Source organism: Chelonoidis abingdonii, chromosome 3 (assembly GCF_003597395.2).
Source record: "Chelonoidis abingdonii isolate Lonesome George chromosome 3, CheloAbing_2.0, whole genome shotgun sequence".
NCBI classification, from domain to species: Eukaryota; Metazoa; Chordata; order Testudines; family Testudinidae; genus Chelonoidis; species Chelonoidis abingdonii.
The window spans coordinates 153,921,151-153,936,204 of NC_133771.1; the positions used below are offsets into that span (position 1 = coordinate 153,921,151).

At 45.0% G+C, this 15,054-nt stretch overlaps 1 protein-coding gene across 2 annotated transcripts in view; it reads right to left on the bottom strand.

The window, feature by feature from the left end:
- The window catches only part of ZNF318 (zinc finger protein 318), a 36,925-nt gene extending 21,871 nt beyond the window's left edge, over positions 1-15,054 (bottom strand). The window contains exons 1-2 of one of the 2 annotated variants that reach the window (XM_032770408.2): positions 14,867-15,054; positions 4,854-5,005 (exon numbers count right to left, since the gene is read on the bottom strand). In XM_032770408.2, the coding sequence (XP_032626299.1) occupies positions 4,854-5,005; positions 14,867-14,998 (284 nt within the window). In that variant the 5' untranslated portion in view covers positions 14,999-15,054. The other variant, XM_032770407.2, reaches the window with a different exon arrangement.

Here is a 15,054-nt window from a genome sequence, read left to right on the forward strand (position 1 = left end):
TAACTGGCTTAAAGATAGGAAACAAAGGGCAGAAATAAATGGTCAATTTTCACAGTGGAGATAGGTAAATAGCAATGCCCCCTAGGAACCTGTGCTGTTCAACATATTCATACGTGATCTGGAAAAAGGGGTTCACAATTAAATGAAAAGTTTTTCAACAATACAAAATTACTCAAGATAGTTAAATTCAAAGCTGAATGTGAAAAGTTACAAAGGGATCTAAAAAAACTGGGTGACTCAGTAACCAAAATTGCAGATGAAATTCAACGTTGATAAATGTGAAGTAGTGCATGCTGGAAAACAATCTCAATCATACAAATAAAGTGATGGAGTCTAAATTAGATGTTACCATTCATGAAAGAGATCTTGGAATCATTGTGGACAGTTCTCCAAGAACATCTGCTCAATGTGCCACGGTTGTCAAAAAAGCTAACAGAAAGTTAGGAACCATCAGGAAAGGGATAGATAATAAGACAGAAAATATCTTAATGCCACAATATAAATCTATGGTATGCTCATACTATGAGTACTGTATGGAACTCTGGTCATCCCATCTCAAAAAAGATGTATTAGAAGTGGAAAAAGTCCAGAGAAGGGCAACAATGACATGGGGTATGGAATAGCTTCCATAAAATCATGAATAGTGTGACAAAAGTGAGTGTTATTTATCGCTTCACATACCACAAAAACCAAGGGTCATGCAATTAAATTAATAGGCAATACCTTTAAAACAAACGTAAGGAAGTACTTCTTTACACAATGCAGTCAATCTGTGGAACGCGTTACCAGCGGATGTTGTGAAGGTCAAAAGTATAACTGGTTTCAAAAAAGAATTAGATAGGTTCATCTATGGCTATTAGCCAAGATGATCAGGGACACAATCCCATGCTTCTGGGACACGAGAAGCTGGGACTGGACAACAGGGGGTGGATCATTCAATAACTATCCTGTTCTGTTAATTCCCTCTGAAGCACCTGACACCAACCACTGTCAGAAGACAGGATATTGGGCTAGATGGACCACTGGTCCGACACAGTATGGCCATTCTTATGTTTGAGTGTTTATCCATATATATTCCACTGTTGGTGACTCACTAGCAGTGACCTAGATCTGTGGTTTTCAACCAGAGGTCTGGGGCCCCTTGCGGGGCTGTGAGCAGGTTTCAGGGGGTCCACCAAGCAGAAGCCTGAGCAACTTAGCTTCACAGGGCCCCTGTGGCATGCGGTCCCAGGCAACTGCCTGGCTTGCTACCCCCTAATGAAGGCCCTGGCTTTTATATGCAGAAAACAGTTGTCGTGGCACAGGTGGGCGGTGGAGTTTTTATAGAATGTTCGGGGGGGGGAGGGGCTCAGAAAGAAAAAAGCCAAGAACCCCTGATCTAGATCACAATAGGTGGGTGCTAGGAGCCTACCTAAACAATGATTATAAGACTGCCCTACCAAAATGGGGATCAGATCTTGATGCTTCTACCACAGAGTAATGGTGAACCCCAGTTAGCTCCCCTATGTATCTCTTGTACTGAACATTTCTCAAGCTAAAAAGCTGCCTGTGCGCTAGTGGAGTGGGCTGTAACACTCAATGGTGGATCTAAGTTAGTTACTTCACAGCATAACTCTAGCTGGATTTCTACAAGCATTAAAAGTCTCTGTATAGATATGAGCTGACCTTTTACTCTATCTCCCTAAACTAGAAATAATCTTGGGGAAGGGGATTCCCTAAACGAGTTAGAGTATGTCTACTCTAGAAACTTTAAGTAGACCTATATTAGGTCGACTTACAGCCACTGCAGTAAATACTGCAGTAAATACTGCAGTAGTGCATAACCACACTAGCCTCCTTGGGTTGGTGGTGTGTGTCCTCACCAGGAGCACCTCCACTGACCTAAGAGGGGCACTGTTGGGAACTGGTCTCTCAGCTTCACTAGCAGCTCCCTGCCGGGCGCTCAGCTCCCCCACAGGCTCCTGGCGTGTTGCCCTCCTCTCTTGCCTCCCTGGGGGAAGACACCCGGGGCTTCTCACCCCCAGGGAGTGAGGTCCAACTGCCCCAGATTCTATTTGTCCCCCGCTTCCCACCCACTCCTCTTCAGGTTAAGTTCACAGCTCTGAGTCCTATTCTAACAGGAAAGTGCCCTACAAACATCTAGGGTGCAGAGTTTAGCTTTCCCTTTGCTGGAACGTGGTTTTGAAAAGAAAACAGGCAGATGTATTATACGGTTGACATGGAATTTACAGAGTACCTTTGGCAAGAATTTTGGGTGAGGTCTCAAAATTACTGTCTTTATGAAAAAACATGTATTCTGATTCTGCCATAAAAGCTTGTATTTCCTCTACACTTTTGGCAGATGTTACTAATATCAAAAAGACTGTTTTGACGGATAAATGGAACACGGAACATGTAGGCAGAATATTCAAAAGGTGGACCCTTTAAACCAATCTGTACAATGTTGAGATCCCAACAAGGGGAAAGCTTTCAGACTAGAAGATATACTTCCATAAGGTCTTTCAGGAACCTTGCTACTGTAGGATGTAAAAATACAGAATATCCCTGAATTGGATGGTGGAAAGCTGAGACAGCTGCCAGGTGGCCTGGCCCCTCAGAGAACTCAGATAGCCCAGAGTTCTTTAAGCACAGAAGGTATTCAAGTATGGCAGGTGCTAAACAGAGTCAACTGATGCTGCTGAGCATATAGTGAATCTTTTCCACTTGGCTGTGTAAGTAAGTGTCGGAGTCCTTTCTACCATGGATAAGGATGTTTTGTACTTAAGAGATACAGGTCCTTTCCACGGACGTTAACCAGCCAGCATTCAGGCTGTGAGGTGCCAGGAAGGTGGATCTGGATGAAGAATCTATCCTCATCTTTGGGATATCACATCAGGTTCGACTGGACTGAAGGTTGAATGGAGAGATTCATCATGTCTGAGAGCCAGAGCTGCCTCAGCCATGCTGATGCTATCATGATCAATGTGCGAGTCCTATCTGAATTTCTCTGAGAGTTCTTGGAATCAATGAAATATTAGGGTAAACATTAATTAAGCCAGAGGGCCAAGGGATCAGGAATGCATCAGACTCTGACTCTGCCCATCTCTGGAGCAGATCCTGTGGCACTTCTTGTTTTCCGTTAGTGGCAAAGAGGTCTATGGATGACCCCACTTAATGAATAGGTCTCGGATAATGGTATCCTTTACTGACTTTACTTTCTCCCAAAGCTAATTCAAGTAACTAACTGCTAAGTACCAAACTATTTACAATACAATGCGTAGACCACACAGTAACCAAGAAATTTGGACACTACAAATTCTGTCTCTGACTCGTAGCTGAGGGGAGGATATCTAAGATACAACTGGGATCACTGTGCCCTTTATGCCCTCAGCTGGGATGTGGGAGGCACGAGGACACTCGGAGCACAGATGCAGCCCAGAGACTGCTGACCAAAAGAATCTGAACTGGAGTACATGAGGTGCATGTACACCAACAGTGGATAGAGATGGGCAAGCATTCAAGTAAGAATGTAAGTTTATATTATCTCCCTTTCTCCTACTCTTCTGAGTCTGGTTTAGCTGTTGCTTTTCATACTTTTTTAGCCTCATGTTCCTCATTACTACTCTTACCATTTCAAATGAACAACAAAGCGTTATAAGGGAGCTAAAGTGAAAGCTGTTAATATGTCTGAGGGAGGCAGCAGTCCCTCCCAGCAGGGCATTTTCACTTTTACATTAAAATAAACTAGGCCACTTCTAACCCTACAGTATAACCACAAAACATGATATATATACACCTATTGAAAAAAAGGAAGCAGTGGGGAATCCCCAACAGACAAATAAAGAAAGCCTTAAAGTTGTGGCTATGCTCATAATTCTCTTTTGTATCACTTCTCCACCTCCAGTACATGCTGCTATCCCCTGTGTACGTGCACCAGTTTTGGCTGGAAAACTAGTACCCTGCAAAGGGGATTTACAGATGAAACACTGATTACAAGAAAATTGAACAGAAGGCTTAAAAGTGATAGTATTACCAACTAAACCCTAATTTGATTTACTGCAGCTGCTGGAAGCTAATAACCTTAAAGAGCTGATATGCTTCTAGACAAGAAGCATAATGAAAGAATTCTGCTCAGTTCCCTTCCTTTGGGCTACTACTGCTGAGGTATTTGCATGAAAACTGTGTGTTTCACTACCTCCTCTGGACCTGCTGCTTAACCCCTCACCTGAAGACACAACTGGCTGCAGTAATGATGATTATGAGGGACACAGACTCTATACAAAGTCTTTTCCATCTCTGACTGCTGTGTTCCTATGTCAAAGCGGATAACAATTTCAGTGGGGAAAAGCGGATTCAAGCTTTGAGTATTAGTTCTTTATTTCCTCTGCCCAGTTTCACCTGCTTTTCTGTAATAGACACTTTTAAACTATAGATGTCTATCTACATTTATACCAGGCTCCTCACAGTAGTATCTGTTACACTCAGGAAACCTCTTAACTAAGTGTACCTGTCTCCAAGTCCCATCAGTGGGACTTTTGGAATGCTAGCACGTCACTGAATTTTTGTCCTGTGTGAGACACTCTCCTTCTCAATGACCTAGCAACAAAGCATGGCCTCTTGCCCAATTCCTAATGGCTGCTTTTACATCTTGAATGCCCACGCCATACAGCTTCCAGTCACTGCAACAGCTTTTCCCCAGATAGAACACCCACTTTACTCTAGGGCTGTTATATGGGCCTTTCTATGGCTCATGCAAGTAGACCATTCAACAAAAATTGCTTAAAGAACCTGGGGAGCTAAGCCTTAGAAGTCTTGGTTTAAACTAGAGCTAAGCCATTGTCTCACTCTATGGGACAGTCTGCAGAGAACCATACCTGTCCATGTCACTGAGGTTATCAACTGGCGAGCCCAGTCGATCAGGCAGCCTCCTTCGCTCTGGTGTGTCAATGCAATACCGGTCATTACCAACAGTGATCCGCAAACTCTGCTCCAATGAAGACTCGGAACGGAGGCTCGGAGAACGTCTCTGCAATTGAAGAGAGAATGAAAGCCCAGCACAGGACTGTCCCCTTAATCACAAGACAGGCATCTAAGTCTGTCCACTTCATCATATTAGACTTGGGGGGTGGGGATTGTAAGAAATAAATAAATCATACTACTTCTCCATTTATATAAAATTGCTATGCAACTTAAAAAAAGAAAGGGACTGAGTGTAGTTCCTTCTCACCCTACATGTAACTAACAAGCACTCTGTATTTACACTAGCTCCACAGGAACTTTTAAGCTTGAAAATACCTTTGAAAAACTGCACTTCTGGAGGTAGAACAATAGAGAGGAAAAATAAGTTGTTCAAGAAATCCCAAAGTTGCTGTTGTGCTCCCCTCTTTGCTGGGGACAGCCAACTGCATGAATTGTGTACCCAGCAGTGCCAAGAAATTTTTGTGCACCTATAGCCAATATACTTACTGGGCAGGTCCTCTTGGCATAACGAGAGCCTGAGTCAATGACAGTGACAAAGCCCATTACCAAAACTGGAAAGTGTTCCAAAAGGGGCTCTGCTACCTGACTCAGTAGTAAATGAATGTGCTACATCAGTAGTTCTCAACCAGGGGTACGCACTCCCCTGGAGGTACATCAGCTCATCTAGATATTTGCCTAGCTTTACAGCAGACTACATAAAAAGTACGAGTGAAGTCCATACAAACTTAAAATTTCATACAGACAACAACCTGTTTATACTGTTCTGTATACTATATCAGTGTTTCTCAGCCTAGGAGTGGGAACCCCCGAGGGGAGGTGTCAAAGGATGGGTTTAGGGAGTCACAAGTGCTGGGCAGGCATAAGTGGGAAGCAAGCAGTGGCCCCACAAAGCTAAGAGACATGCTGAAGCCCAAGCCCCACTGTCCACGGCTCAAACTGAAGCCCGAGCTCTGCTGCTCAGAGTGAAATCAGACACAAACACTATACCCGTTCTGTATAGTTTTGTAAGAAACAATACTATTTCCATGTCCACAACAAGCCACTTATTATTTTGATGGAGCCTTGAAGACCACATTCCAAACAAAGCCCTGGATTGCAATCACTATTCTATCTGAAGAGCAGGCAGGAAGATCTTCCAAAACCCATCAACAAATTGAATGGCTGAAGGATTGCTATTGAATGGCACAACCATCTTCCTATCCCCATGGCTGAGCAGTCCCTGCACTAGGGTTTCTCAGCAGGAATTTCCACATGTTGCTAGTGCAGCTCTATCAGAGCAGTACCAACATAAACCTTAGTGAAAACAAAGCTTCTTTATCTGCTGTCATTTTCAACACCTTCCTTGTTGTCTAACCCTACTTAGAGCAGGTATAAACACCACAGTGTTAAAAGTGCCAATGGCCACAACTGCCTCGTGTACATTAGCATTCCCCACATTGTTACCACTAGGACAGTTGTGCTAGAGTTTAAAAAAAAAAAAAAAATCAAAATCTCAGTGTATTTAAGTAGGCACAGTCTGAGTGAGCTATCTTTGTAGACTTCCTCGTAGAATACTAAATACCCAAGAACCTAATTAACACAGAGTTAAGGCTCCCCAGTGAGGCATTCCAGAAAATGGAGAGTGATGACTAAACTTAAACATCAGAAAATCAGGACATAAAAATGTTAAGGAATATGCCACCCGCAACAACACTACCTTAACTCTGACCCTGAGAGCTGGTAACACCCACTGGGAATGGTTCAGAAAGTGAGATGCCATAATAAGCAGATATGAGGAAGTTCTAAGAGAATATGCCACTGTTTCTGTTATGTAGCACACATTTGAATTCCAGCATTTATGCATGCGCTCCAACTGCCTTCACTGCATTAAGTGTAATTGTACTGAATGATGGAGGGATTTGTTGGAGCAGTGTAGCAGAGCTGTTACTGTGACACAATGAGAGGTGGCTGTATACTTGGAAGGATGAAACACACCTGATTTCAGCAATGAGTTTTGCAAGGTGTCAGTAAACATGTACAAGGACATCTTCTACCCATGGGGATTCTCAATGGTCTGGTAGCATAGATGATAGTGGTCTCCAGGGCTTAATGAAGGGTAAGTGAAGGCAATGTCTGAGGAATCCTCAGGACAAGGGTGATGGGGGACAACATTTAGCAAGTGGGGGGGAGAAGGGGGTGTATGGAACAGACTTAGCCCTGGTCTACACGGGGGGTGGGGAGATCGAGCCGAGATACGCAACTTCAGCTATAAGAATAGCATAGCTGAAGTTGACGTATCTTAGATCGACTTACCTCGCTTCCTCACAGCACGAGGTCGACTGCAGCCACTCCCCCATTGACTCCACTTCCGCCTCTTGGCAGTGGAGGAGTTCTGGAGTCAACGGCAGAGCAATCGGGGATTGATTCATCGCATCTGCACTAGACATGATAAATCGATCCCCAGTAGATTGATCACTACCCACCCTTAGTGTCTCAGTGTAGGCCTGGTGAAGCTAGCTCCTGTTTGCTATACCTGGCCTAAACCCAAATTTCTCAGCAGCCCCATGTACTACAGCCCATCTCTCCCCCTCCATTGCCCCAGGCTCCTAAGCAATGATTCCTCCAGCCACAGAATGCACTGGCTGCACTTTAGTCCCTTCACTGCCCCTGCATCTTGTTTTGGTCTCCCTTCTCTCTGCCTGTCCACAATAGCTTGGTCGTCCCTCCTCAGCCTTCCTCCCCACAGAAAAGGAAGGGTCAGCATGGGACCTGCAGTTTGAGGAGCTGTGAAGAGGATGCAAAAAGAGTGCAAGGACAAGCATGGAGTCAGTTGGGACAGACATGAGGGGCATTGATGCAGGGGGTTTTGGGGAAACAGAGAAGTCCCCTAACGTTCCCCATTGCACAGCTCAGAAATCCTGCCTTCCATCCCATTTTTCAATATACTGTTCCAACACCCCCAATCTCTCACTGCTGCAACTTCCTATATTCCATTCAACTGCATAAGAGACCCTCAGATTGCTCCAACACAGCTCCAACACCTACAACAGTCACTCCATTACACCCACTGCTCCAATTATTCTCATAACTCCCAATGCTTTGAGACTCATCTCCCACCCGCCAACTATATCACATAAAGCCTTCTCACCCCAGCTCATCCTTTTCACTCCATGCCCCTGGTAAGCCTGAAGAGCTTGTAGGGAGGTCGTGGGCTGTCAGGAATGCTGGACATAGAAAGGGGCAGGAAACTGGAAGATGCAGTTTCCGACATCTGGTCTGAATGGATGGGGAAGGAGCTCTACAAAGCCATCTGCAGCATGGGAATCTTAGGCTATGTCTACTCTACAGACCTTGCAGCGGCACAGCTGCGCTGCTGTAAGGTCTCCTGTGTAGCTGCTCTATATTGATGAGAGAGAGCAATCCTGTCAGGATAATCAAACCACCCCCTGAGTGGCAGTAGCTATGTCAGTGGGAGAGCATCTCCCGACAACAAAGCACTGTCCACACTGGTGCTTTTGTTGGTGAAACTTATGTCCGTCAGGAGTGTGTTTTTTCACATCCCTAACCAACAAAAGTTTTACCAAAAAAGTGCTAGCGTAGACATAGCCTTAGAGAAGTGTAAAGCAGCATATTCATTTGAATAAGTACAACCACTGGAGATGAATACAGCCTGAAACAATAACTCTGAAATTTGTGACCTGCTTCATTCAGCTCAGCAGGTGTTCTCATTGCCACCCTGTCTTCCTCAGCCTTTAGGCTCACAGAGGGGAGAGGGGCTCAGATCCACCCCCCTGAAGGGAAGGCCCCCAGATCCCAGCTCACATGAGGGCAGGAAGAGGGGTTTATGCCCCAAAGGGGAAGGGCCCCCTGATCTTGGCTTACACATGGGGAGGGTGTAAGGGGGGGGGCAGGAAGAATGGCTCAAACTGCTCCACTATCCTAATCCCCCAATTCCACTTGCCACTCCTCCCAATGCTCCCTCTCAGCCTCCCCAACCCCTCTCCCTTCGCCATTTATTCCCTTCCCCATAACCAAGCCTCTCCTCATTGCAGCCACAAGCCCCTCTCACCTATCCTTACATCTCCCTCCGAACATCCCTTCTCAATCTCTACATTCCCACACTGCTCCAACAACCTCCTCACATTCCCCTTCAATGCTATAATCCCCCCTTATTTCCTTGGTCTGCACCAACAAGTTATAAGGATCTGAAAACTTTATGAACAGCTCATGTTAGGGGGGCTCTGTATTAGGAAAAAGCCTTGACCAAATGACCCAGTGACTTGCCTTCCTCTGATCACACTCAAGTTCCATTGTTCAGGAAGCATGATCACATTATTCTGTCTTTCATCTTTTCTCTGATCAATGCTAATTTTCTTGAGAACACTCCTAAATTTAAATGAGGCATGCATGTGAATTTTAGACAACTTTGAAAAAATATCACTCTTAAACCAGAAGTTTTGGTCTCAGGCAAAACTTCCAAAATGATCCCCTGCAGAATGCAGGCAGAGAGCAAGGAATGTGCACAATTCAATGAAAACTATCAAGGGTAGGGCTCAAACTCAATGCACAGGTGTTGCTCTGGGTCAGCAACCACAGCATATTGTCTTAAGCCACTCAGTTACTGTGACAATAGCTTGCCTAGAAACCCTCTTACTCCAATAGAACCCTAGTCTAGCTGCAAAAGCACATTTCAGTTCCCTTGGTTTTGCAGTTTGCCAATCTCTAGATCCAAAAATCTAAGGTCAATACCTTTTTTCAGTATTGTTTCTCCAAAGGGGCAGTGGGTGCTATGAGCAAAATGCTGAGCGACTGAGATCAGCTGGGGGGAGAAGGCTATACCTCATAAACCCCTTAATGACCCCCAAATTGGAGCATTAACACTACCCAGCACCCTCATGATACATAGTAAGTGTAAAGACAAATTGAGTAAGCATGTTGATTTTAAAGCACTCAGAACAACAAAAGCAATTATTAACTTTACCAGCAGAGCTAGCGCTAGGCTACAATCATTTGGGAATCTCTTCTGCAAGTATATTATTAACTAAGTGCTTGTCTACACAAGAAAATCTGGAGTAAGGTAGGGCATGAATTTAAAATGGATTAAGTATTCTTGATTAACTCCATGTGTGGATGCTCGTATTTTGGAATAACAGTGCTTTTTTCCAAATTATCTTAATCCACTGGACTACTGTCAAATCCAGTGGATAAAGTTAATATGGAAAAAGGCACTTATTCCCCAATAAGGGCATCCACACATGGAGTTCATCAGGAATAGCTATTCTAGAATAATTCTCTATGTTGAGAAACTCTTAGACAATTCAACACAAAACCTCTTTCTTACTGCAATGAATATTCATGGATAATCTAGTATTTACTATATAGAATACTCCTTATAGAATGCACTGGCTGCACTTTAGTCCCTTCACTGCCCCTGCATCTTGTTTTGGTCTCCCTTCACAGTACCAAACAGTAAAGATATTCACATCTGAAATACAATTTTAAAAACAGGGTTTTGCATGCACAAATCTGAATATTTTGCTTAGGCTGAGATGAGATGTTTTAAAAACATATTAAACAACTGTCAGAGAATGAATCTGATGAACCTGTAACTGGCTCTCTATATCAAGAGGAAGAATTTAAACTTAATGTTTATTAGACACTTGATTTAGAAAGGTCTCTGAATTCTGCACATATCAATTATCTATAAGCACAAGATTCTGTTAAATGGTCAACTAATCCCATTAGTTAAATATTCTATTTTACCCATAGGAGCCTTTGCTTAGCTAAAGGATCGGCTGATCTTTGATTCTTAGCTGAAATGGCTAAGGTTTCTGGCCTGCTATAACTCTGAAGAGGAATAAAAGCTTGAAGGGACTAAATCAAAGTGGCAATACTTAGGATGGGGATAAATGAGGTTAGAAATGAAAGATCTCTAGTAAATAACACCAACTGCTTTTCATTTGTAGCTCTCAAAAGTAGGTAAGAATGATTATCCTCACTCTATATACAGATGGAGTACCTGAGGCTCAAGGAAATTACGTGATTTGCCAATGATAACACTATGGGTCAGTGGCAGAATCTGAAACAAGAACCAGTTCTCTACACCCATTCCAGTGTCCCAACTCACTGACTAGACCATCCTGTTCACTTCTCTAAAACCACAGGACTGATCCCCATAGTATATTTTCTTACACTCCGGCAGTCAGGAAAAATATTGTTCTGTGGAAAGAGGTATCAGATTCTGAACGGATTATTTCATGGAAGAATCAGAAAGACTTCAGGGGAGCAGGACAATCAGAATTACTGAGGGGGAATCAAACTGGCTCATTTGGGAGGACTCAGACGAGGGACATGGGGCATTCCGGAGTAGTTTCCTTGCTGCGGCTGTCCCTGCACGGTGGGACAGGTAAGAAACATACAGGACGGGGTGTCCTTACGCCAGTAGGAGGGAAGGGTGCAGTGGTGTGATGGCCAGGGAGCGGGGACAAGCACATAACATGAGGTCGACAGCACAGAGTGTCCGATCCGCAGGGCAATCGCCCCGCCTGGGGAGGAGGCGGAGCGGGTAATTACCCGGGGCCTGGGCGAGGGTGTCCTGGGGGGTAATTACCCGGCTACTGCTGCTGTCTCCATGCTCGCCCCCACGTCGGCCCCGGCTCCTCCCGGGCCCCGCTCCCCCGGGCGGGGAGGGCAGCCTCTTGCTGCGGTGCGGGGACGGAGAGCGGCGAGAGGCTGCGCGGTGGCCGGACGGGGAGCGGTGGCGGCGGGACGGGGGAGGCGGCGAAGCTGAGGAGGGGGGGCGGCCGCGGCCTGGGCCTGGGCCGGACCCCGAGGTACCCGAGCGGGAGCTGCGGGACCCCGACGAGCTGCTCTCCTTGGAGCGGTGGGAGGAGGGCGGCGGGCCGGAGCGGCCGCTGCTCGAGCGGTACATGGCGGCGGCTGTGCAGGGGGCCGGGCGGGCGGCCTCGCAGTTCAGTTTCCCGGCGCTGTTCTCCTCCTCTGCCCGCCTGGGCCCCTTGCGTGCGCGTTCCCGACACCACCGCCGTCACGCGGAGAGAGGGGGCGCGCTCAGACACCCAAACAAAATGGCGCCGGCAGAGCCTTGCTCACATGACCTCATGCAGGCGGGAGCCGCCGGAACATCTCTCTGCTCCGGGAGTGACCCCAGCTTGTAGCGCCCGCCTCCTGCCGAGGACAGCGCCTCTTCCCCTCGCCTCTCTCGGGACTGGCGGCATCCTGCTCTGCAGACCCGCGCGCGGGAGCTGCAATCCCACGTGCGGGGCAGCGCTGCCAGCCGGCCTGGACAGGGAGCCCTTGGAGCGAAATTGGGACAGAGCGGGGTGAGGCCTGTAGCTGCACAGAAGCAGAGTTGCCCCTCCTCGAACACCGCCTGGCCGGGGAGCTCCCGTGCAGAGAGGCGACCGCCGGCTTCCCTAACAAGGACCAGTCGAGAGGAGGTGCCTGGCTCTGTCTTCCCCCTCTCGTGCTACAGAAACAGAGGCCCGGGCCACGAACCGGGGAGGCAGCAAATGTAGACGTGCTGGAAGCAAATATGTTGACACACATGTAATTAACCCGTGGAATGCCGAGCCCAAAAATAGCGTTGATGCCAAGAGATTAACCGGATTCAAACAAAGCTAGTTGGGGATTGGGAATGCTTCCCGGCCGCTACCTTAGAGAGAGTTTTGTAAAACTTTGGAAAGCATATCAAGTCTCCTGTCTCAAAGTGTAAGCCAATCACTATACAGCCGAGTTAGGGAGAAACTCCCGTTATGAGGAGATTATTCCATACGTGTCCAGGCTTTTTTGCAGCTTCTTTAGAAGCATGTGGTAAAAACTAGTCACTCTCAGAGACATGAGGGACTGCTGTCATGATCTAGTGTGACAAATAATATTTTCCTGTGTCAAAGCAGACAATGTTGCAGTGGAAATCCCCACTTTCTAAATCCATGCCCATTTTGTTGATCAGGAGTTGAGATAGGTTTAGTCTTTGGTTATTAACAGGTTGGGATCTGAGGGATGGTATTTGCAGAGCCCTGTGTGGATACAAAATTTGTATTCACATCTGCTCTGCAGATTTGCAGGGCTATAGGTATTTACAAACTCAGCTCAAATTTTGTCCACTTCTGCGATTGCATGCCCCAGAGCACACTTGAATCAGACAACAGTAGCTATAGAAAGGTTTTCAGGCTTATTGGTCCCCTAACACCTTAACAAGGCACATGTGCAGAGGGGGTAAACTGAGTCTTAATAGCACACTACATCCAACTGCTGCACCTTTAAACTGTTTCAGAATGAGTGCACTGCTCTACTAATTCAGGAAATACACTTAAATGTGTAAACCATCAAAGCATGCCCAACACAGAGCAGCCTGAATAATCATGTGAATTTACTTCTGTTACCCTTCTCCACCCTACCCACTTCTCTCTCAAAGTTTATTACCATTCACTTGTGACTTTTCTTTGATTAAATTGCATGTATTTGTACAGTGCCCAACATAACAGGACTCTGATCCTAACTGAGATTAAGTATGCAACACAATAGAACTAATTAATAAAAAGGAAAATGACTAGGTAAATCATTTCTAACTAATTATTTCTGTAGAGCTCAGAATCTTTCAAACTCAGCAATGCACTGAGTACTGCTCTGTGACAATACTATGTAACCGCTACAGCACTTAACATATGCAACCAGGACAATGTAACAGGTACAAATATACTTTGTTTATTAATTTTAATTAAAAACATTTTCATGTCTAGTATCAGAGAGGTAGCCGTGTTAGTCTGGATCTGTAAAAGCAAAGAATCCTGTGGCACCTTATAGACTAACAGACGTTTTGGAGCATGAGCTTTCGTGGATGAATACCCACTTCGTCGGATGCAACCAACAAAAGCTCATGCTCCAAAACGTCTGTTAGTCTATAAGGTGCCACAGGATTCTTTGCTACATTTTCATGTCTGAAATCAAGGAAAGATGCGAGCCACAAACTTCAAAAACACAAAAACAAACTCCAGTGATGGAGAAAAATTTCCTTTTTTGGTTTCCAGCTGTCTGAATATTTGTTCCATCCCGTTGCTTTCCTCAGACCATCCCCGAATCTTTCGTTTAAAAAAGACAAATTTGTTTCCTTTTTCCTGTAGTCATGTTACCTTTAAGATAGTCACATTAAAGCAACCAATATAAAAAATCTAGAAAAGCCTTCTCTCTCAGGCTTTTAAATAACATTAATTACTGTGGCATATAAATGCTGCACAGAAACCCAGAACACCAAAATGTTTTCTCTCTCTGTTCCTCTAGACAGAAGAGCGGGTCCTGGTGATTTCCTATATTGTAGTAAGTGGCACCTGGAAGCAGAAGCTATCCAGGTGCCATTGCTATTATGTTTTTGTTTAGTGTGTATACAATGCCTTGCATAATAGTGACCTGATCCATGGGCTCCTCAACATAATGATAATAAAAATAATAAATAATGTGTTAAAAAATACAAATTAAAAATAAGAATAAAGATAAAAACCTCTTTCTCTGTTCAGATGACAGAACTGCTCAAAGGCAAATAAAAAGGATGCAGATACTAGAAATTACATGGGTCTGAAACAGTCTAGAGTAAAAAAACATCTTAAAGAAGCATTACAATCTAATGTTATAGTGTCCTATTATCCTACTGGGCAGCTCTTTACATTTTCAGTTAAGAAACTCAGTCTGTACTGCACTATATTTCCATTTCTAGAACACACACAACTGACCCTTTTTCCAAAGGAGGTGAACACCCTTTAACTTCAATGGGATTTGTGAGTGCTCAGCAGTTCTAAAAATAAGGCCATAAGGGTTCAGTCCTTTCGGGTGCAGAGCAAAATGTGGATGTTCAGCACGTCACAGGATAAGGCCCTAATTTGTCATATGACTGAAATTACTCAACCAAGTTCCTTACCTGCTTTGCAGAGGTTTTTGAACAAGTCCCATCATTGATTCTCCAGGCTTTCACAGGACGAAGGGGCTGCCACTCAGTCTTCTGAACTAGTAGTTGGGACTTGAAACTGTCCTTTGGAACCCTGAGGCTCATTTTGGGCTGAGGAACTTCTAACTAACTATGCTTGAAGAAAGAGATTTTAACCAATC